This window comes from Rattus norvegicus, chromosome 5 (genome assembly GCF_036323735.1).
Source record: "Rattus norvegicus strain BN/NHsdMcwi chromosome 5, GRCr8, whole genome shotgun sequence".
NCBI classification, from domain to species: Eukaryota; Metazoa; Chordata; class Mammalia; order Rodentia; family Muridae; genus Rattus; species Rattus norvegicus.
Window position 1 is genome coordinate 164,647,864 of NC_086023.1, and position 23,522 is coordinate 164,671,385.

The window sequence follows — 23,522 nt, forward strand, 5'->3', positions numbered from 1 at the left end:
GCTTCCTTCTCTGACAAATGGGATTATCATGCTGTCTGCTCAGTGGTCCATAAGAGCCTTCAGTGAGCCCCTGCTGGAACCGTGGGCTGTCCTGCCTCCCTATACCAGACTCTGCTTTTCGCTCGGATGCCCGCTGGGGGCTTATTGAGTTTCAAGCCTCATAGGGAGAATTAGGACTCAAAGAGGTGGGCTGAAGAGGAGGCCGGAAGGGACAGCTTCAGGCCCCCTGTCTGTCCTTGGCCTCCTGCTTTCCTGGGTCAAATGAGCAGTCCCAGTCTTAGCATCTTGCTTGAGATGTGACATCACAACCGCCTGTTGCCCCTCTCAGCACCATTTCCAGCACTTGCTTTCCAGGCCCTGTTGGCACAGACAGACCTCACCTTGCACTTCTGCCGTGCTTCTCAAGGGAGACATCTGGCTCAAGCTCGGAGCTCACCATGGGCAGAGCCAGACCATGTGCTCAGGACTCTATCCTATACCATACACTTCCTCGTGTTTACCCTGCTGGTGGGGAGCCGCTGGGGTCAGAAACAGGCTCCCAGGAATGAAATACACCTTCCAGGTCCTCCTCAGCTCTCCTCTCCTTCACCATCACCCCTGAGTCTGCCTGTCTTTGGGTGAGCAGAAGAGGAGCCCCAGTGCTTCCCCACCCTCCATCCCAAGCTTACCTCCTGGGCACTATTGTTCCCAGAGGAAATGTCTAGTGTAAATAGAGCAGCGGGCAGGCTGGTGGCGGGAAGGAGATGAAAGGGGCGGTGACAGGGCCGGGGACGGATGGCTTCCTTCCATTGAGGCCTGGCCATGGCGTTTATATTTTAGGGAAGAAAGTCAGAGGAATGTTTACATGGACAGGAGTCTGGGGTCAGATCAGTGGGGGGGGATTGTGGGGGATTGCATTAATCTGTAGGTCCCAAAGCTTTAATGAAGGGGCTGGTTGAAGGTTCATGGGGACCGGAAGGCAAGCAAGCAGCCCAGCTCTGGACCTCATGCATAAGCCCCTCCTGCCACCCCAGGCTCACATGCATGCACAGGCACTTAGGACCGACCATAAGCCTGGCTTTTGCATGTGCCTCTCTGTCCCTGTGTCCTGGGCTCAGACACCTCCTACTTCTCCACCTCCACCCATGGGACCATCAGTAGAGTCAGGAGGAGGGCAACATCTGGAAAGCAGGTGGTCTGGAGCAGAGCAGCAGCTGGAGGGCAGGTGTAGAGGGAGTTGGCTAGAGCAAAGGGGCCTGGGGCAGGGGGTGGGCCCTGGGTGCACAGCTGCATCGCAGCTGGTGGGGGCCCAGGCAGAGACTCGGCATGAAGCCGAGATGGAGAGAGAGGGTGGGTTGTGTCGGGTGGGCCGAAGTTCAGGGAGGCTCCAGGATGGGTGGGGACCAGAGAGGGGGGGTGCTACCAGCAGCAAGTGCGACCCTGAGAGCTCGTGATTCCCTCTTCCTCGGGATAAATATTTATAGATTCATTTGCCGTCTGCCATACACACTTGGCTGCTTACCTTCTGGTAAAAATAGTGCAGGCTCCTCCACTCCTGCCTGCCTCTTTCCCATCTAAGACAGGGGCAGAGGAGCCCAGGTGAGGCCTGCTACCCCACTGGAAGTCACGCAGTATCATAGAGCCTGCCCAATGGTCCCACACCCCAGAGGTTCGGTGGGGTGGGGTGTGACCATCAGCCCTATCACTGAGTTTCAAGATGGATCACACGTGGGAGCTCAGGGATATGTGTTGGACAGCACAGACTGGCACTGTGGACAGACGTGACTAAAGTGGGCATCAGCTTGGTCAGGGACAAAGGTCCTAAAACCGTGACCTCTGGGAACAAGTCTGAGCAGACCTTTCTGTAGCAGCAGACTAGGCTGGCATCCCCCAGTCCCTCAGTCCCTTCTGGGCCAGGAAGAGCCTAACATATCAGCTGCTTGCGACAAGGCAAGGATCTGGGGCCCCTGAGCATTGCATATTTGAAAGAGTGGCCAATCTGCACTTATGAGTCAAAACAATTATCTTTGTGTAGCAGGAGGCCTCTATGGCCACAGGTGGGCTCTCGGGATATGTGTTTCCATGGTGTTTGACCACTGTGGCTCACAGCCCCTGAGCAGAGCTCCTTGTGTAGCCTGTCCTATATGGGACATGCCAATTTCTCTGGCAAGAGCTGTAGAAAGTAGATGGATTGGGGGGGGGGGTTGTCCCTGTGTGGAAAGGTATTGTGGGCAGAGACCTTCCATACGGCCATACTACAAGATCTGGCACACAGTAGGACCTCACTAAATGGATGGCTTGACAGCTGACCGATTGCTGTATGGGGTACAATGTGTATGTGTGTCTGCCCTTGTTAGTCTTCCTGGCCAGTGAGCCCCCTGAAACTCTAGGCAGACTAAAGAGATCAGAGGATTGTGTGTGTGTGTGTGTGTGTGTGTGTGTGTGTGTGTGTGTGTGTGTGTGTGTGGTGGCTTCCTGCTGCTCAGTGGCTGTCTCCAGAGATTAAGCACAGGATCTGTAGCTTCAACTGGTACCAACTTGTCCCCACTGAGGGTCCTCTGGTTTAGGAAGTAGTAACTCTGTGTTAGGGTAGCCCTGACTGAGGTCTGTGGGAAGGAAACAGCAATAGGAAACAGTCAAACTTCGTGTGGGGGTGGGGATTCGGAAAGCAGGGAAGACTGGGGTGCAGAGGCCTTAGAGAGGTCCCCAGTGGCCAGGGCGAAGAGCTCTACCACCCGGCGAGCAGAAGTAGGAACTCGGGGTAGGGGACAGAGCCAGAGACCCAGCCTGGCAGAAGAGCTGCCAGAGAACAAGGTGCTCAGGTGGGAATGGTGCCAGCCAAGAGCTGCTGGGTCTGTGAGGCAGGAGGTTGGCACAGGCTGGAAGCTGGCTGCGGCTGACTCTTCCCCAGGGACCTGTGGTGAGGTGGGACATTCAGAAGTAGAGCCAGGCTGACAACGAGTCAGTGTCGCCACTTGTCAACCTTACCTTCCCTGCCTGTGCCTTCACCTCCTGTGTTAACGGACATTTCACCCCACAGAGGGGGCTATTTCAGGCCAGGCGAGCCTAGGAAATTCTTGTCTCGCTCTCGAAGAGTCATTCATTCCTGGATCACGAACCACCTAGCTCATGTCAGGTGCTGAACCAGCCTGAGGTAGAGCAACCACTCTGAGTCCAGCCTGCGGCACCCAGGCTAATACAGGGAGGGAGATGAGCACATGTGTGGGGGGGGTGTCTCAGGGCAATTTGACAGAACTGTGGTCAATCCAGGGGTGGTGGAGAGCTACTTGGGGGCGGCTTGCTTGGAATGTAGGTCTCTCACCTCCGTGTCCCCCTCCACCCCTGCAGCTGAAAGCACCCGGTGCACCGACCCACCTGCAGGCAAGCCTCCAATGGCAGCCAAGCGCAAAGGCGGCCTGAAGCTCAACGCCATCTGTGCCAAGCTAAGCCGGCAGGTGGTCGTGGAGAAGGGAGCAGAGGCTGGCTCCCAAGCTGAAGGCAGTCCACTACGTCCCCGGGACAGAGAGCGCAGTGGCCCCGAGTCTGCGGCGACCCGGGCTCCCCGAAGTGAGGAAGACAAGAGGCGGGCAGTGATCGAGAAGTGGGTCAACGGAGAGTACTGTGAGGAGCCCGCACCCACGCCAGTGTTGGGGCGCATCGTCCGCGAGGGCTCGGAGCTGCCCCCAGAGGGCGTCTACATGGTCCAGCCGCAGGGCTGCAGTGACGAAGAAGACCATGCAGAAGAGCCCTCAAAAGATAACAGTATCCTGGGGGAGAAGGACTCAGATGGTACAAAAGATGACAGCGGCCCCAGTGCCAAGCAAGCTTCAGGTGTGTGTCTGGCCGTGGGGGGACGGGGAATGAAGGCTGCCATGGGGCTCAGCTCCCTGCACAGGCACAGCAGGGAAAGGGTGGAAGTCCAGGGAATTCCTCTTTTTTTTTTTTTTTTTCCCTCCAAACACTGGTACCTCATCCAACCCAGCAAGATTGGAGAGATGGGGTTTGGGGGAGCGGGGGAGCAGGACAATACTGGTAGCTTCCTGAGTCTGAGCAGGACCTTGGGGAGCTGCTTGCATTGAGGCTTTGAGAGGGTGGGGGTCAGGGGTGCACGTCCACAGATAGGCTGGACAGATGAATGGGAGGAGGGAGGAGGGAGGCCCTCTATGGGCAACTGCACAGGGATGAGTGTTTGGGGCCATGGGGCCTGGCCGTGGTATGGGGACATGAATGGTGTGAGTTCTCATCTCTAAGTCCTCTCTTGGTGACTTAACTGAGACATCTGGATAGGACGTTGTGCCCCTACACCACCCTGTCTCCTCCCCTGTGGTCCAACCTGCCCTAGGAAACAGGACCTCTCAGAGCCACAAGCCTGGCTCAGCCCAGCCAGCAGATCCCCGTGTAACACGCAGCTGCCCCAGACATGCTCCTCTGGTTGACCTGTTTCCCACAAGGCGGCAGAGGCCTGGCTTCATCAGTGTCTCCTTGTCCTTAGCACACAGCAGCCTTCCCTGTTGCTACTTCAGGGGAGGGCTGGCGTGGCATTTCAGACAGGAGAGGGGTCTCCCCTTGAGCTGGAGCCCTGGGGCTTGGGGCCTCGGCTCTAGTCCTGAGTCTCCTTCCTAGGCTTATTCCTGGAGTCCTCCCCTGCCTGCTCCCCTGTCCCCTTCCCCCTGCAGCGAGGGGCACATCTCCTCCCTGTGCGGGGAGCCCTGCGCAGCCACATAATTATGCATATAAGATATAAACAGAGCTGTTTAATTATCCCTCGCCACATCAGTGACAGAGTAATTAACAAACATTGCAAGATCAATGAGGAGAAGTGTGACCTTCAGTTTCCTCTGATAGGAAAAGCCCTTGCTATTGCCAGACACAAGGTGATTGCGTTGGGCCGGAGGACAGGGGAGGGATCCGTGCTGCAAGGGCTGCTGTCCTCTCAACAAATGCCCTCACCCCACACCCAGCTCCACAGTGGCCAGGGCAGTTGGGGAGTCTCTCCTCAGGCCTTCTTTCCCTCCTCCCAGGAGTTGGGAGCTGTGAAGGCAGGAGCAGGGCATGGGCTATTGTGGCTGCCACCCTGAGCCTCTGGCCTGGCCCCGTCAGCCCTGGGCACTGGGTCCCTGGTGCAAGCCCCATCTGCCCACTATGGGTCTGGCTCCCCGGGACTTTGGCTGTCTGCGGGACCCCCGCTGGTCCCCTCCCTGTTTGATGCTGCCTGCCCTTCAGAGCCTTCTGTTTCTCTGCCATATATAGTGAGGCCTCAGCTGCCTCCTGCTATTTTTAGCCCTTTTCCCCGGTCCCTGAACCACTTCATCCAGCAATCAGAGCCCACTCCCAGGCCAGCCCCCAACCTGTGTGTCAGTGGCTCGGGCTTGTGTTGGTCCATCGGCTTGCCAAAGCAACTGTCCGTGAGCTCCTTGAACCACTCAGGGTGTCAGAGGGATGTCTGACTGTCCTCTTCCGAGTCTAGTGGGGTCCTACACTCCCCCCGCAACGATGGCTCAGAGCTCCTCCTTCCACATCCTGCTGGGCTTTCTCTCTCTCCTGCTAGGGTACACTGCTCTGTCAGGTCCTCTTCTGGTATGTTCTGAGACTGGCAGGATTGGGGGCAGGCACTCCGCCCATGCTCTTAGGGCCTCTAACGTAAGAGTCTGGTTGTGTTGAGTGGCCTCAGACGGAGGGGGGTGGCAGTAGGTAAGGTATGGACGTCTCTGGGCTGTTCTGTCTCACCTGTCTGTGTACCTGACCTGGATGCTGGGACTAGCCCTCAAGAGGTGTACAGCAGGGGTGTGGTGGAGAAACAGATGGGCTTGTATGTGCTGGGCACTGTCCATCTGCCGTGCTGACCCACTGTGTGTGGAAGAGGCAACGTGAGGGGCTCACTTCCTCCTGCCCTGCTGAGGCATGTCCTGGGGCACTGGGCATGGGACGTGGGGGATTGCGTAGGTGTGTATCCATAGAAGTGGGGACAGTATCTAGGGGTATGAATTTAGTGTGTATATTAATGTGGGCACATTGCTATGGAATGCATATGAGCGTAGTCTGTGAGAGTATGTGAATGCGTATTTGAAAGTATGCATGCTGTATGTGAATATGTGTGTGTGTGTCCTCATGGGGAAAAGGAGGGGGGGAGCAAGCAGAATTGTCAGGGTGTCGGGTGGGGGAAGACGGATGCCCCGTCTCAGGCCTTACCCTGGATCCAGCAGGGCTGGATCCTTACGGTCCCAGGTGAACTACCCTTCTGTGTGAGCAGAGGAAGCTGCAAGGTGACCAGGGGCGTTGAAGGACTTGCCCATGATAGAAACCCTGGCCGGAGCAGCGGTGGTGGGCGTTGATGGAGTCTGAGTAGGCGCATTGACCTAGGCCCAGCCTCAACTCCACTCTGTTATTGGAGAAAGTTATTTGAGGGGGTTGGGCAGGAGGTCAGATCCTGAGGCCTCATCTGCCCAGGGGGTCCATGTGACATAGGCATGAGCCTTCAGTCAGGCCGACCCCAGACTCTCACGGTGGCTTTCTTTACTTTGAGGTCCCGACCCGACCGTAATGGTCACCCATACCTGTTCTGTTCCTCATACCACCGCCCCTACCTCAGGAAGCAGGTTGGGATCTTGCCTGTACTTCCAGTAAAATGGTTTCTCTGTCATGTTAGGCCAAGGCGAGAGAGTGGAGACATTTATGAAACTTTGTTTAATGTACTGAAAAGCCATCGGCCAGAACATTTAGGAAATTGATTTTCCTGGCATTGATGAACTCGTTTTATTTTACCCCAGTATTAATTACTTTTTTTTAAAACAAATTAATTTAAGAGTCGTAAAACCTAACAAGTGAGCCAAATGTCCATAGATCATGTCCTGCTCCACCCCTCCCCGTGCCGGTCCCCTCCCTCCATGGGTGGGGGCTCAAGGTAGAGGGGCTTCTCCTCTTTCCCCCCTGCTCCCTCCCAGGAATGACACACCCCTCCCCCCTCTAGGAGAAGCCTCCTCTCTGAGGGACTACGCTGCTTCCACCATGACCGAGTTCCTCGGCATGTTTGGCTACGACGACCAGAACACCAGGGATGAGCTGGCCAGAAAGATCAGCTTTGAGAAGCTGCATGCAGGCTCCACCCCTGAGGTGGTCGCGTCTTCCATGCTGCCCTCTTCTGAGGACACCCTCAGCAAGCGGGCACGCTTCTCCAAATACGAGGAATACATTCGGAAACTCAAGGCTGGCGAGCAACTTCCCTGGCCAGCCCATGGCAGCAAGGCTGAGGACCGCGCGGGCAAGGAGGTGGTGGGCCCCTTGCCCAGCCTACGGCTACCCAGCAACACTGCCCACCTGGAGACCAAGGCCACCATCTTGCCACTGCCATCCCACAGCAGTGTCCAGATGCAGAACCTGGTAGCCCGTGCTTCTAAGTATGACTTCTTCATCCACAAACTGAAGACGGGTGAGAGCCTGAGGCCCCAGAATGGAAGCACTTACAAGAAGCCATCCAAGTATGACCTGGAGAACGTCAAGTACCTGCACCTCTTCAAACCCGGGGAAGGTAGCCCTGACATGGGCGGGGCCATTGCCTTCAAGACAGGCAAGGTGGGGCGCCCCTCCAAGTACGACGTTCGGGGCATCCAGAAGCCGGGCACTACCAAGATTCCGCCGGCCCCCAGCCTGGTTCCTACACCCCTCACCAATGTGCCCAGTGCTCCCAGCGCCCCTGGGCCAGGACCCGAGCCACCTGCCTCCCTGTCCTTCAACACTCCCGAGTACCTGAAGTCAACCTTTTCCAAAACAGACTCCATCACCACAGGAACTGTCTCCACTGTCAAGTAAGGAGCTCTCCATATCCTCTCCACCACAAACCCCAGGGCCAGACCGGATAAGGGGGCCTACCTCCTTACCTGCAAAGCTTACTGTGTCGGGCACAGCCACTTGTGCAATTCAGACTGGCACGCATGTGCTTACATGCACATGAGCGCGCGCACACACACATGCATAACTGCTCCTGTGCCCTCATTCGGTGCCCTTGTGCTGCTCTGAGACCTGCCTGTGGCACATCTCCCACGTACCCTCACATGGTCACTCGCCTCTGTGCATCCCTCCTTTACTAACCTCTGTCGCCCTGACCTGCGCCCTACACCTGCTGGCACAAAGGCTGGGGTTGGAAGGAGGAACTCCCTCTGGGGTGGAGATGTGGGCTGGGGTCCAGGTGGTAGCCTTGGCTGCTGGTTCATTGAAGAGGCAGGGAGAAGAAGGGGAGTTAGGTGGGGGTACCTCCCGTGAACCTAACCCAGGAACAGAGGAGTGTCCTGGATGATAACACAATGGGTCTGATGAGGGCAAATGACACCCATCCCTCAAACCCTCCTCTCTGCTACAGCAGGGTGGGGCCTACAGCTCCTAAAGGCTGCACACCAGACAGATCCAGTTGATACCCTTTGGTATGAGGGCGGGAGTGAGTGCCCAAACCCTACACGTGTGTCCACTGCTGCCTTCCTGTCCTGTCTCTCTTCTCTGGTTTGCCTAGTGTTCCTTTCTCTTCAGCCATCGCCTCACTTATCTGCATTGCATGCTGGGGGCTCCAGGCCCTGGCTTTTACCCAGGTTAACTGTAAGCCTGACTGGGCCTCCGGCCCTCCCTGCTCAGGGTAGCACACTCCTGTCAGAGATGGGCTAACTGAGCTCCTCTGGGCTTCTGCCAACAAACTCTTTTAGTACCACCCTGAGTGCCTCAGGATGATAGGGGACCCAGGAGAGAGGAGTCATGGCCCCGGGGCTGGAAGCTGCCCATCAGGTGCTCCTGGGGCCTGAGGCTGCCCCCATCCGCTAATCGGCTGTGTCCTGTGTGTCTTACCAGGAACGGATTGCCCACAGATAAACCAGCTGTCACCGAAGATGTAAACATATACCAGAAATATATTGCCAGGTAGGCCCTTGGGGAGGAGCCTGTGGACAGAGGGGGTGGGGGGAGCCAGGCGTGCCCACGGACTGTGAAGTCACCTGTGTATTAGTTCATCCCCAGGGCTAAGGGGCTGCTTTCCCTACATCTCCTCTCTCTGTGTCTCTAATCTCCCCTAGAGAGGCTGCACCTGTGTCTATCTCAGACCCTCCTCTTTGGGGTGGTGTGGGCAACACAGTCCTTAGGCAACTTATAAGTATGCCCAAAACATAGGGAAAGGGCTCCATATTAGGCCTGCCGCAGGTGAGTACACGGGCCCCCTCTGCAGCTGACCTCACGTGGCACCTTGGATAGAGTACAGAGCACAGGAGAGCTGTTGGGGTTGAGGGAAGTGGACAGCTGTAATCTCCTGCTGTGGCCTACTGGGATCCCAGGGGAAGACCCCGATGAAGCCAGCCTTGAGATCCATCCCGAAGGAAGCAGGATTGACAGATGAAGGTCCGCACATTCCCCAAATTGAGCCTCCCGAGGGACATGTGGCAGGGTCACGCCCTGGTGGCATCTGCCTTGCCGTGGTCTTCAGTGTTCTTCTTCACCTTCTGTCTTCTCTTTACTGTTATCACTATGTTAGTGCCTCAGCAGATGGCCCTTTTGGCAGCTTCCATTGAAATACTGATTGCCGGTGGCTTTCCCCATACAGCGGGGCTTGTCCCCACCCCCATCTCCAAACAGTGCGTCATCCACAGAAGGGAACAGGCTGGCTGAGTGAAGTGCCTCCCCAGGGCTGTCGTGGATGGCTTTCCCCAGAGTGGCTGGCCCTATCTGGCCATCACCAAGGCTGTGAGAGTCACGCTCTAGCAAGCCTAGGCCCAGAGAGAGGCCATTCAGTGGCCGGTGGCAGCGCAGGGCTCTTGGCCATGCACTTGGCTGGAAAGTGAGCTCCCTGCCGCGGGAAGCCAAACAGATGCTGTGCTTTAAAAATTCATAACTCTGGACTGTTTCAAGTGTCAGGAAAAGCCAAGAACACGGAGAGAGCCTTTAACTCCTTTCCACAACAGCCTGGGATTGGCCTAGCCAGTGGCCCCTCCTGGGCTGAGCTGCCAGTGTAGTGTGGGTTGGGGGTGGTAAGGTCATTACCTGCTAAAAAGGCCTTTGGGTTGTGTGGGACTATAGGTCTGTCTGGTCTGTCTCTTAGTGACTTGATGCTGTGGCCTGTCCCAGCTGCTTTTCTCCCACCTGAGTCCTGACCTCTGCCCCGCCTGGCACTGCCTTCCAGACAAGTGTGGCAGCCAGGCAGCTCGGCAGGCCTGGGCTCCCTGACAGGTCCAGTTACTCACTCTGGCTTTCCAGCCTCTGCCTTTTTCACCCTTGTAACCCCGTATTTCCACCCAGGCCCACTTAACCCCAGAAGTACATCTTTGGGGCCCAGGCAGAAGGAGTTGTTCAGGCCTGGGTTCTAGAAGAGTCCTTTCAGGGACTGGCATCCTTGAACGAGATGGGTCTGACCCTCCCACTTCTGTCTTCAGGTTCTCAGGAAGTCAGCACTGCGGCCACATCCATTGCGCCTACCAGTACCGCGAGCACTATCACTGTCTGGACCCAGAGTGCAACTACCAGGTATGGGCCATCCTGCACTCACCAGCCAGCACGGGCTCATGCTGGAAGTAGGTGGGGGCTGGGGGCCCTCTACTAGCCACCTGACTTTGACATAGACAAGCAGAGAGTGCAGACTCCGTGTGCATCCCCAGGCTCCTGTTAAACAAGCAACCAATGGGGTCTGCAGCAGCCATTGATGTCTCAGTGGTGCCGATCCCAGCACCCCTTCACCGGGAGTCAAGCCGAGATCACAAGGCAAGCGCAGAGCTGGTGAAGAGATAACGCAGACCATCTGCGCAGGCGCAGGCGCAGGCTGTCTCAGATTGGCTTCCTCTCTTTCCTGCTCAGCCTGTACAGAGTTCTAGGTAGAATGTGTTCTCACCCATCAGAGCCCTGGTCTTCACGGCTGGCCCAAGGCATCTTCTGTGCTCCTGGATGTTGGGAACCTCGGGAGAGGTCAGGGAAGGAACTGTGGTTTCTAAGTCTTTGGAATCATTCCTACCAAGGGCCAGCGTGCCGGGAACTGGCTGGGCCGTCTAGGCTGACTTGACCCTAAACAGGGTTATTTATAGGGTGACCTGAGGGACTTGGGGCCAGCCCTGGTCCAAGCACTCTTGGCACATGGACCCGGGGCACGGGCTTCTGCCAACTTGGTGCTCTTTTCTGGCAGAGGTTCACAAGCAAGCAGGACGTGATCCGACATTACAACATGCACAAGAAGCGAGACAACTCCCTGCAGCACGGCTTCATGCGCTTCAGCCCGCTGGACGATTGCAGCGTCTACTACCACGGCTGCCACCTCAATGGGAAGAGCACCCACTACCACTGCATGCAGGTGCCTGCTGTGCCAGCAGCCGGAGGGTTCTAGAACCTTCCCCCAGCCCTCTATCCCAGGAGGAGAGCTGCCCCAGGAGTCAGGGGCCTGATGGGCCGGGACCCTCCTCTTCTCCTGATCCAGGATAGGGCTGGTTGGCAGGTAGAACCCCAGAAGCTCGGGTGTCGGCAGTGTCTGGTGGCCGGGGTGGGGCCTTCCCTGTTGCCATACTTGGTGTGGGGGGATATTCAGCGAGCTGTTTATATAGACCGACATTTTTCGGGCTTTAACACCAAGAGCAGCAGTTGCAAATGATTCCCGCAGAGGTTTTTGTTTAATTCTTTGTTTTAATGCCACACCGAGTCTGGGCTTTTTCAAGGTGTCAAGCTCAGGAGGGGCAACTTTGGGTTGCAAATAGCAGCCGTACACCTCCCCCGTGTTTGTCAGAGATTGTTATGGCCTCTCTGAAACAGCCTGGTGTGAGGAGAGGGGGGCCCCTGCTCTTTGGGCCTGAGATGGTGCAGACACTGGTACAGCCCAGCCTTCGAGGGCGCTCAGGGCCACTGCTTTTTACTCAATATGGCAACGTTGCCTGCCTGGCCCATCTGTAGTGGGTGGGAGGGCACCATGCCCAGCAGCCATCCGCTAAGGAAGTCCTGGAGCTAAAGGTGACCTCTAGGGTCCAGCCCCTGTCCAATCCTAAGGCTTTAGAGATAGAGTCACCAGCTAGGACCCCCCCAAACCTAGCTTCTCTAGAAGGTGGCTCCCTCAACTGGGCCAACAGTATTTCGGGTCTGAAGACCAATACTCTGCAGACGGATCGCAGTCATTCCCTGGGAAGGGTGGAGGCTCCTGGAGGTTTTCTTTGCTCCGTTGCCTGGGCTAACCTGAGGGGTTTGAGGTTCAGAGGTGCCAAGCTTACCCCAACAGAACCCCATAGCCCTGGCTCCAACCGCAACACTGGGTTCGTTTGGCCTAGGAGGGCCAGACTTGCATCCCTTAACCGCCGTTCTGGCCTGCACAGGTGGGATGTAACAAGGTGTACACAAGTACCTCAGACGTCATGACCCATGAGAACTTCCACAAGAAGAACACCCAGCTCATCAATGACGGCTTCCAGCGCTTCCGGGCCACCGAGGACTGCGGCACGGCTGACTGTCAGTTCTACGGACAGAAGACCACACACTTCCACTGCAGGTGAGTGACTGCCCACTGAGGCTCTAAGAGGGACTAGCAGGGAACCTGGCCATGGATCCTCAGGGCCTTTGCTCCTGCTGGGCAGATGTCAGGGCTGCTCAGTGGCCCTGCCTTGGTGTTGGGCCTCAGTCTTGCCCCTGAGGGTCCCTTCCTCCCGGAGCATGGGACTGTCAGAGCGGGGCCTCCCTTGGGTCCCAGGGTCAGTCTCCTCATGTCCCACACAGGCGCCCCGGCTGCACGTTTACCTTCAAGAACAAGTGTGACATCGAGAAGCACAAAAGCTACCACATCAAGGACGACGCCTACGCCAAGGATGGCTTCAAGAAGTTCTACAAATATGAGGAGTGCAAATACGAGGGCTGCGTGTACAGCAAGGCCACCAACCACTTCCACTGCATCCGCGCCGGCTGCGGCTTCACCTTCACCTCCACCAGCCAGATGACCTCACACAAGCGCAAGCACGAGCGCCGGCACATCCGGTCCTCCGGTGCCCTGGGGCTGCCGGCCTCCCTGCTGGGCACCAAGGACACGGAACATGAGGAGTCCAGCAATGACGACCTTGTGGACTTCTCTGCCCTGAGCAGCAAGAACTCCAGCCTGAGCGCCTCCCCCAACAGCCAGCAATCTTCCGCATCCCTGGCCGCTGCGGCTGCTGCCACCACTGCCGAGGCTGTCCCAAGTGCCGCCAAGCCTCCCAATAGCAAGATGGCAGGCCTGCTGCCCCAGGGCCTGTCCGGTTCCATTCCCCTGGCCTTGGCCCTCTCTAACTCAGGCCTGCCCACCACCACACCCTATTTCCCTCTCCTTCCTGGCCGTGGGAGCGCCTCACTGCCTGTGGGATCTCCAGGGCTCCTGGGCTCCATGACCTCTGGGGCCACAACCTCGGCGACCCCCGACATGCCAGCTCTGATGGCTTCTGGAGCTGGGGACTCAGCCCCCACAGCTGCCACCTCTCTCTCGGTGCCCCCTGCCTCCATCATGGAGAGGATCTCTGCGAGCAAAGGCCTCATCTCACCCATGATGGCTAGACTGGCTGCGGCCGCCCTCAAGCCCTCTGCCACCTTTGACCCAGGTGAGCAGGCTGGGCCCTGCCCAGTAAGCAAGCAGACTTGGAAACTGGCAACTCCCAGTATTCAGACTGAAGGACACAGGGCAGGCTGGGAAGAGTGTCTGCCCGGCCCACACACCTGTACCCCCCTCCTAGCCGTTCCTTCTCTCTGCTCGGTCTCTCTCCATCCTGTTGATTTGCCCTTTGGTGGTGGTGCGGTCCCTCATTTTAGCCATGCGCCCAGGGATTTGCTCCTTCTCTGTATGTGGAGCCGGTCAGTAGTTCTGTCTCTGAGCACCTGGGTGGCCTAGTGGCACCAGGTCTCGCTGGCTCTGTCACCAATGAGTCCCTGAGCAGAGTCCTCCAAGGCCACCTCTTCTCTCGGCTCTTGTCTAGCTGACACAGAGAGAAATGTGATCCCAGAGAATAGTATTTACATCTGCACCTGTATAGCATGACTCTCAGGCTTTGTCCCTTGTCCCCCTTTCCCTGCCTCCTCTCTCCTTCCCTTTTCTTCGGGAGTTTTCCTTCTCCTCTTTCCTGTTTTCTCTGCCCTTCTTTCTTGGAGGGTAATCAGTGCTCTTTGGATTCCTGGAAAGAGCTCAGCTCACCCCCGGGGACATGGCTCCTTTTGGTCCTTCAGAAACCACCGGTGCTTGGCCCAGAGTGGCTTGCTAGCCGCTCACTGAGCTGGATGCGGGAGGGCAGAGACAGAAGCCCCACCCTGTGGAGTGGGTGGGACAGGGAGAGAGACCTGCTCCTAGCCACATCCTCTGAAACCTGGCTGCCCGGCCTTCACACTCCGCTCCCATCCAAAACCTTCTCAGAACCAGCCAAGACCAAGGGTCCCTTGAACCCCCATGAGGCTCTGATCCCACCTCTTTGGGATGCCTGTCGGGGAAGGGAGCTGGGCTTTCTCTGTGGAACCTAGGATAGGTGACCGCAGGAGCTACTGTAGTGTGGATTCCTGAAGGCTAGAAGTTCTCTCGGTTCATGAGAGGGTCGTGGCCCTGTTTGGAACCCCTGTCTTCCACTCCGAGTGTGGGAGGAACCTTACTGTAAGTGCACTCCTCCAGCCAGGGGCCTGCAGGTAGGGCCGTAGAAGTCTTTGCTACCAGACTGTCAAGTTACTTTTTTACCCTAGAAAATCTCTCTCCCTCATCCCCCACAAAAGGAAGGTCAGATAAAGGGGAGGGGAGTTGTTTCCCTTCATTTTAAATAAAATGTCACTTGTGTCTGTGGAGCAGCTCTCTGTAAGCTGTAGTGCCTTGGGGGCAAATTAATATTTCAGTCACTTGGGGATTATGGGGACCAAGGCTCACTGGACGCCATCCTGTCAGCAACTTCCTTTGGCCCTGCCCCGTCAGCCTCCCATGGTCTCTTCCCACCAAGCTCCCCCTCATACCCAGTCAGGCGTCCAGGAAGGGCCTGCAGTCTCTGCCCTGGACAGCTTGACAGACGGATGAGGTCGCATAGGTTGAACCACCCTGATTGGCCCGTCAGCCTTGATAGCCCTGACACAGCAGATGCCCTCCTCAGGCATGCTCAGTGCAGACAGGGCCGTCGCCTCGGCAACAGTGGGCAGGGACTACGGAGGGGCCGCTCCCAGTCCAGATCTGCCACTTTCCCTCAGCATTAACAGAGTCTTTAATAAAAGCTCAAGCGGCAGCCCCACAAATCGACTGTGACAGTTGGTGGAGGAAATGAAGGGTCTCCTGTCCCCGCCCAGGCCCCCTCCCCAGCCACCCGCTCTCCTCCTCCAGGAGGCCCTAAGCCAGGACAACTTTGACATAATTTTGCAATAATTATCACTTGAAGAATTGCCACACCGGGGTACGCGTCGCAAGTGATCTTGTCAGCGGGAAGAACCGCTGACCAGCAGCCAGTCCCCCTGGGGCCCCCCTGCCTGTTCTGCCCACTGTCCTTCCTTTGGGTGTGAAGGAGTTGGGGGTACTAGACTCTGTCCCTGTGTGAGATCTGAGGAAACCTGAGCCCCTCTGATCCCATCTTCCCTTCCCCTCCCCTGCAGGAAGTGGGCAGCAGTCCACCCCCACCAAGTTCCCCCAGGCCCAGGTGAAGCAGGAGCCTGACAGTGCTGGCACCCCGGGTCCCCACGAGGCCTCCCAAGACCGCAGTCTAGACCTGACTGTGAAGGAGCCCAGGTGAGGCAAGGCCAGAGAAGCTCCTGCAGAAGCTGGCCTAAGCCCCAGAGAGGTGATCTGGGCCTCTTACTCTCAGCCAGCCCTGGGGACCAAGCTGAGCTCACCCTCCTGTCCAGGGTTCACTCTGCCACAGAGCACCTGGGTTTGTCTGACTGGGAGGGAAGGGCCTCTGGGCCTGGCCCCATGGATGTCTGAGTTGAAGCCCCTTGGTTTGTGTGTTCTAGTAATGAATCAAATGGCCACGCAGTCCCGGCAAATTCATCTCTTTTATCCTCGCTTATGAATAAGGTAAGAACCATTCATCACACGCCTCCCGTTCCCCCACCCAGAGAAATTAAAGCTGTGCTGGGGGGTTGGGGGGATGTGTTTGTTTTTTAATGTTTTCCCTCTAATAAGATGAGTTTGTACCATTTAAATTTTGAGGCCATTTTTCATCGAATATAATTTCAGAGCCACTGCTTACAAATTAATTTAATGAACTGGCTGAAGAAATATATTTCAGCCCCTGACACCCTTTTTTCCCCTTTGGATAGAGGGCTCCAAAAGCTTCTCCAGAACCCTCTAACTTCTCTGACCCTCCGTTATTAATGTTATTTATTTATTTTATATAATTTTTTTGTTTGTTTTAAAGGGGGTGGGGGAGGGGAGACCAAAGTGGGAGCAAAAGCATCAATTTCCACTTTTCGGCTTGAGTAATGGTCTCGGACGCCTTCCGGAGAGGTCGCTCCAGAACATTTATTTTAAATAATGCAGGGTCTTTGTAAATTATACATCATCTCAAATATATTTTCCCCTTCACATGATAAATTTGACTGCAGCAAGATTAATTTGGTTACTGTTACACAAGTGACTGGGTTGAACAGGGAGCTGGATCTGGGCTGGACCTCGTGCAGTGGGTGGGGTTCCAGCCGCTGATGCTCTTACTGCTGCCCACCCTTTCCTGGTTGCTCTCCTGCTGTCCTTCGCCTTCCTCTGGTCACCGTCCCCTGCTCCCTCACATTCCACATTAGCTTTCATTCTCACGAAGCTCACGGGGGTCCCCCGACACGCCGTTCCCCCTCCTGCGTTTCTTTTGAATACCTTCTGGTAGGAGAATAACCAGGGAGTGGGCAAAGTCTCGGGGAAAGATGGGCTGCCGTGTGCACCCAAGAGCAGAGGCCTTGGCTTGAACGACGGCTCCAGCTGCAGGCTGGTCCTTTTCCCCGAGGCCCTGCCACCCGGGGAGGGCCACGGTCTTTCAGATGGGCCTCCTCTGTAGCCAAGTCCCGAGGGTGCGTGTGTTCTCTGCTCACAGCACTGCAGGGCTCAGGCAGTCAGCAGGACGGGTGTTGTCCGTCCTGAGGTTCCCCAGCTCCAAGCTCACCTCTCCTTGCAGATGTCTCAGGGCAACCCCAGCCTTGGAAACTTGCTGAACATCAAGACAGAAGTGGAGGGGAGCCCCGCCGGGGAGCCCTCGCCTTTCTTGGGCAAGGCCGTGAAGGCACTAGTTCAAGAGAAGCTGTCGGAGCCCTGGAAAGTGTACCTCCGCAGGTGAGGGCTCGGCAGAGGACGGGGGTGGTGGGCAACGGAGGGTCTTGCTGCCACCCATCTTGGTGGCCAAGGCCCCACCTCTGACTGAGACTCTCTAACTGCCGAGCTCTTCTGACCAGGTTCGGCACCAAGGACTTCTGCGATGCCCAGTGTGACTTCCTCCACAAGGCCCACTTCCATTGTGTGGTGGAGGAGTGCGGTGCGCTTTTCAGCACCCTGGACGGAGCCATTAAACATGCGAAGTGAGTGAGGGTCTTGGGGGAGGGGGGAAGGGAGGGTGTTCCTTAAATCAGCCCCATCCACACTATGCCCTGGACCTGATGGGGGATTAGGACAGGCCGCTAGCCACCCTCTAAGCAACACCCCAGCGCAGCTGTCACCAGGCCACAGACCTGAGTTCTTCATAGGGGCTGCCCCACAAGGAGGGCAGGCTTCCCTCAGCCCTACACTCTGAGCCCCGGAGGACCAGCTGCCACCAGCCAGACCTAATGGGGCTACCTGACATAGGACCCCAAAGAGTGTTTAGAAAGGCCAGAGCCCAGGTGAAAAGACTTGGTTTGGTACCAGGGCAAAGGACCCTGGATGCAGGTCTTTCTAGGTGACCCCTTTTACACTTCCTTTACCTAAGGAATTTCAGTGTCTTTATGATTTCCGTCCAGTTTAAAAATCAGTGTCAACCAGTGCTGCCCGGACCAGCACTCAGAACTTCTCTAGGTCTGTGTCAGGCTTTCTCCCCAGCTGCTGCACCAGAGCCTCCCAAACACTTAGTGTCCTCCTCCCTGTGAATCTCAGAACACCCTCTCGAAGGGAGGGGCCTGAGGAGACAGGCTACTCTCTCACACACAGCCTAGGTGTAGGGAGGAGCTCAGGACACAAGCCCTCAGTAGAGGAGTTAGAGTCTAGCCCAGATTCAGATCGACAGTGGGACCAACGGTTGGTTCTCAAGTCCTTCTGCTCAGGTAGGGTCATGGGAGACCTCCAGAGTCTACGCTGGGAATGCGGCAGGAACACGAGGCTTCATTGTAATAGGGTCACATGAAGTGCCAAGCAGGCATAGATGGGGAAGGGCTGACCTGGCGGTGGGTGCTATCGATTGATACTGAGACACCTCTTCTGCCTCCCATAGTTTCCACTTCCGGACGGAGGGAGGAACAGCAAAGGGAACCACAGAGGCTTCCTTCCCAACCTCTGCTGCAGAGACCAAACCTCCCTTGGCACCCTCGTCCCCGCCAGCACCTCCTGGCACCATGGTCCCTGGATCTTCTCTGGAGGGGCCTGCTCCCAGCCCCGTCTCCGTGCCCTCCACCCCCACCCTGCTCGCCTGGAAGCAACTGGCTTCTACCATACCCCAGATGCCTCAGATTCCCTCATCAGTGCCTCACCTGCCCACTTCGCCCCTGGCGACGACGTCTCTAGAGAGTGCCAAGCCTCAGGTCAAACCCGGGTTCCTCCAGTTCCAGGACAAGTGAGTCCCTCCATGAGCTGGCACCTGTCCCTGTGTCTTGGGAGTGGGTGTGGCCAGGGCAGCAAGGAGGCCCTGCTCCTCACCCTGCAGAGTTACACTGGCTGTCTTCAGCTTCAGGGACTTAGCTTTCACTGTACACTTGTACCGAACAGCCAGTAAGAGGGTGATGTGGGTGCAAGTGGCCTTATCCTCCCTCGGTGATCCGTTGGGATCCTGCAAGGACTGGCTGGGGTGAGCTAGATATGGGGGTTCCTCGGGAAACTTCCTGGTCCCACAAAAAGGCTATGTTCCCTTGGGGCCGCCACCTTGCTGGCCAACTCTGGAGCACACACAGGCTGAGTCAACAGGGCAGGGAAGGCATGGGTGGGAGCAGGGCCTAGGCCCCTCAAGGTCCACACAGGGGTCAGGGGTGGAAGGAACCTTCTTCACATAATGGTGGTGGTTTCTTGCGGCGAGAACGGTGACTTTGTATCATAAAGTGTGTGGCTTCCTGTTCTCAATAAAAAAGTAATAAATTGGATTATTTATACCACCTGAGTAACAGCTGTCCTCCCTCTCTGAGAACCTGGGGCTGGGCCCATGGCACGGAAGGGTACAGTGCTCTTTTGTCTCCCATTTCCGGTACTCCCCTCCCTTCCCTGATGTGGTAGCCTCCTTAGCTTCCGGACCCTGGCCAGAGCTCCCACCATGGCTCCATTCTCTGGAGACCACATCTCTCCATAGCCAGTGGGCTCCCAGCCATGGCTGCAGCTCCCTGGCACTCAACCCTCATAGACTATAGTGGGTGCTCCAGCTCTTCCCCACTCATTAGCACCGCCGCCGGCCCCTATCACTCCCCAGGCCCCTAGGTTCTCTGGGTAGGTGGGCACTGTAGGCCTCAGTTGACCCTGGGACGTCCCAGAAGCTGTGAGCCCCAGCAGGATTTGACACCAGACACATGTTACCGCTTGCTCACACCCCACAGTAGTGGCACTTCCCGGTAGGGCTGCCCACCCATCTGCAGTCTGTCAGTCAGCTACATCCATGCAGTGCCATGTCTTGCCAGCCAAGCCTTTGCTGGAACCCGGCCAGGAATGGCAGAACTATCCATTATTTTTATGCCCAAGAAGTTACTGCAGTCATCTTATCTCTAATCCTGAGGTGTGGCTTTGGAAACTACATGTCCCAGCATGCACTGCTCTGAGCACCCTGTCTATGGCAAATTCCCCCATCTACCAGGCAAGAGTTCCCAAAAGGAGACAGGGATGCATGCTGGGATCTGTAGTCTCTAACTGAATGTTCCCGTTGAGCAGGAGGGTGACCCCTCACATTTCCCTTGATTACACTCCTGGTGACTGAGGAGGGAACCCTAACACAAACCAAGAGAGGACATTAGCGGGAGGGCTTGGGATGCCAATGACCTTCTGGGCTGTGGTTTCCTTCTAGCGATCCATGCCTGGCGACGGATTGCAAGTACGCCAGCAAGTTCCACTTCCACTGTCTCTTCGGGAACTGCAAGTACGTCTGTAAGACCTCAGGCAAGGCCGAGTCCCACTGCTTGGACCACATCAACCCCAGCAACAGCCTGGTGAACGTGCGAGACCAGTTTGCTTACTACTCTCTGCAGTGTCTGTGTCCCAACCAGGTCAGTGAGGCGGGGCTCGGGAGGCCCAAGGCCCAGGGCAAGCGTCTCCTGGCAGAGACTCCACTTTTCACACCATTTTTAAGTTGGCCTGCACCAGACACTGGGAAGGACGCACACTGTCTGTCTCCAGAGCCCCTAGAGGCCCCTGGGCAGGGGTCCAGACTGATGCTCAGTTGGTGAGGGCTGTCATTTCAGGCCTAACTCCCAGTGGTGACTAAATGCTATCTCAGCCACTGTGTGACATCATTCATGCCCATCCTGGAAATAGCTATGCCCCCTTTCCCTAGAGGCCTAGAATTTTAAAATAGGCTCATTGGATAAAGAAATAGAACAGTCCACGCATGGCAGAAAGGACAGATCAGGTTCTCTTTAAAGGCCTAGTCTCCAAGATTGGTAGGCTGCCTGAGTAGTCAGGAGTAAGGTCTAAGTGTGCAGAGAAGACTGTTAGGATAGATTAGTGATGTCTGCCTAAGTTAGGAGTGCTGGGGTAGATTAGTGATGTCTGCCCAGGTCTGGTCATATGGGGACGAACTTGAAAACAGATTAGTGATGTCTGCTCTGAGTGTGACATTAGCAAAGAGCCACAAGATTACCACAGCGGACTTAGTGCTGCTTCACGCAACTGTGTTTTCTAACTCTGAGCACAGGTTAGAGAACCTTCCATGGCCCAGAGACAAGCAGGAACTCCCAGATGTTCCTGCCCGTCCTGATGCATGTACGCCTTGTCTCCCCACAGCACTGTGAGTTCCGGATGCGTGGGCACTACCACTGCCTCCGGACGGGCTGCTACTTTGTCACCAACATCACCACCAAACTTCCGTGGCACATAAAGAAGCACGAGAAAGCTGAGCGGCGGGCAGCCAACGGGTTCAAATACTTCACCAAGCGTGAGGAGTGCGGAAGGCTAGGTACTGAGGCCAAGGGTGGGCAGGGACTTCCAGTAGGTCACACCTCAGCTCTGATCCCTGGGGTCCCGGTGGCCTGGGTCAACTTTCCGGGTACTCACTCCTGCCGCTGCCACCCCCCAGATCTGTGAAAGATCCAGCTCCAGGATCTGTGAAAGATCCCAGGCACCTTACGCCAAGTGTCGTCGGACAGGTTGCAAAGCATCAGAGCCCAGACGTCCCAGAAAGACAGTGAGAAGGGCCCCAAGCCTCATCCCCACCCCAAGACAACACCCTGGGGCCGCTCCCTGGCATCCCAGGCTCGGCTACTCTTGCTTCCCCTTTCTTTGAAAAGGGCGGACAAATAAGATTTGGACGTCCTGGGAGCTAAAGAGCTCTGAGGGTTTTGTCCAAACGGAGCTGTTTGTTCCTTTCAGTTGTTTATTTACTTTTTAAAGCATTTAGCGTATGCTTACAGGGGTACTTAGTGCCAGCACCCTGTTATGGGGACATCGTAGGCAATGCTGAAGTACGCGATGAACAGGAGACACAGGCTTTGGGTGCTTCCCAGCCTTCTGATGCCTCTCTGACACCTTCCTGCACTGGCCCAAGGCACTGGGGAAGCCTGTAGGGAAGGGCCTCAGGCCCACAGGCAGAGGGCAGAGCCTACCGTTTAGCCTTGGGATGGGGCAGCTTTCTATAGACCTGCACATGTGGGGCAGGACTCTCCTAGGAATAGACCGGAAGCTGGAAGACAGGGAATGGTGGGTCGGTGGATGTGGTGTCTACTGGCCAGGCCTCTCCCGTGTCCCGTGGCCATGGTGTCAGGAGCCTGGGGAGTCCATGGAGGCTGCATTCTGAGCCCTCCGTAGGTGAAGGGTGAGACACTCCAAGTTAACTGCCAGAAGAGAAAGAAAGCAAACCTTCCCTTCGGGTATTGGTTCAGAAAGGATCCAGGGCCGAGGAGGGCCGGTAACCACAGCAACAGGTGTCCACACCTGGCGGCCTCTGCTGTACCAGGCTGGGCTCGCAGCTGTCGGGGGAATCTGGAGTCGAGCTTGTTTACTCAACTTTTGGTGGTTTTGGTAGTAGCTGGGGCCAAACAAAGCTGGGAGGTGACATAAGACACTTGGCCAGCCCAGTGCCATGGCAACGGGCAGGCCCTCGCCTGCCCTTAGCTGCTGCCTGCCCTTAGCTGCTGCCTGCCCTTAGCTGCTGCTGTTTGGGTCCTGCCCGCTCTGTTTGTTCTCAGCAAAGCAGGAGCAGGGGGGTGGAGGCGGGGTGGAGGCCAGCTGACCAGCAATCTAAACAAGGCGGCTAGCTAGAGAGAGGTCCTTTCCTGAAGGCCCCTTGCTGTGGACATGTGGCTTCTCGGAGAAGAGTATATAGAGTATATAGAACCAGGCCCCTGTACCAGCCAGAGGGGAAGCCAGGGATTAGACAGCCAGGCAGACTCGGGCTTCCTGGAATGAATACCTGGCTACAGGTATTCCCCCCAAATGCCACCTACCTATGAACCAGGCCACCGGTGCGCCCAGCACATGGAGCGAGGCTCACGGCTGCTGTGCTCATACCCACAGGCTGCAAGTACAACCAGGTGAACAGTCACTTCCACTGCATCCGGGAAGGCTGCCAGTTCTCTTTTCTCCTCAAGCACCAGATGACCTCGCATGCCCGGAAGCACATGCGGAGAATGCTGGGGAAGAACTTCGACCGAGTGCCCCCATCCCAGGTGAGAGCCGAGGCCGCGCGGCCCGACGACCGTCCTCACTCGTAGGCGCGCGGGGCCACGCTACCCATAATGCCCAAGGAACCCGTGGACTCCTCCTACCTTAGGGCCCCTCTACTTTCTTCCAGGGTCCCCCGAGCCTAATGGATGCCGAGACAGACGAGGGCATGGACTACACGGGCTGCAGCCCCGGCGCGGCATCCTCGGAGTCTTCCACCATGGACCGCAGCTGCTCCAGCACCCCTGTGGGCAACGAAAGCACAGCCGCAGGTGAGCGCCCCAGGCCCGAGTCCCAGGCCCAGCTGAGTCGTTCTTGGGGACACAGGTTGATAGTCAAGTGGCCCCCAAGGAGGCCAAGATGGATGCAGCAGACGAGCTCGTACACTGGGCACTGAGGCCTCTCTGGTCATTCTGCCCACCTCCTTGATGCCGTCCCTCCAGGTCACTTTGGTTTTCCCCAGAGAGAGGCCAGGACTTGTCCCATTTGCCCCCAAAAAAGCAGCATAGCCCGTGCCGGGCCTCCTCCCGGCCTCCGTCCCAGCCTCCATTCAGAACCCAGACACCCACCCGGTCCCCTCAGAGGCTCCTCCCTCCCTGTCCTCCTCGAGGCCCTCCCCGGGCGT

At 56.8% G+C, this 23,522-nt stretch overlaps 1 protein-coding gene and 1 long non-coding RNA gene across 6 annotated transcripts in view; one reads left to right on the plus strand and one right to left on the minus strand.

The window, feature by feature from the left end:
• The window catches only part of Casz1 (castor zinc finger 1), a 149,955-nt gene that overhangs the window by 120,781 nt on the left and 5,652 nt on the right, over positions 1–23,522 (plus strand). For all 5 annotated transcript variants that reach the window (XM_008764318.4, NM_001427668.1, XM_017593879.3 and 2 more), the window contains 16 exon segments: positions 3,328–3,810; positions 6,947–7,781; positions 8,809–8,877; positions 10,377–10,467; positions 11,117–11,281; positions 12,285–12,457; positions 12,682–13,529; positions 15,535–15,667; positions 15,892–15,955; positions 17,043–17,197; positions 17,317–17,439; positions 18,324–18,662; positions 20,088–20,286; positions 21,023–21,194; positions 22,751–22,902; positions 23,028–23,169. In XM_008764318.4, the coding sequence (XP_008762540.1) occupies positions 3,328–3,810; positions 6,947–7,781; positions 8,809–8,877; positions 10,377–10,467; positions 11,117–11,281; positions 12,285–12,457; positions 12,682–13,529; positions 15,535–15,667; positions 15,892–15,955; positions 17,043–17,197; positions 17,317–17,439; positions 18,324–18,662; positions 20,088–20,286; positions 21,023–21,194; positions 22,751–22,902; positions 23,028–23,169 (4,143 nt within the window).
• LOC120103036 (uncharacterized) lies at positions 21,594–23,132 on the minus strand. The gene is made up of 2 exons (XR_010066740.1): positions 23,002–23,132; positions 21,594–22,751 (listed from the first exon to the last, which is right to left on the minus strand). It is a non-coding gene; the product is annotated as an uncharacterized LOC120103036 (long non-coding RNA).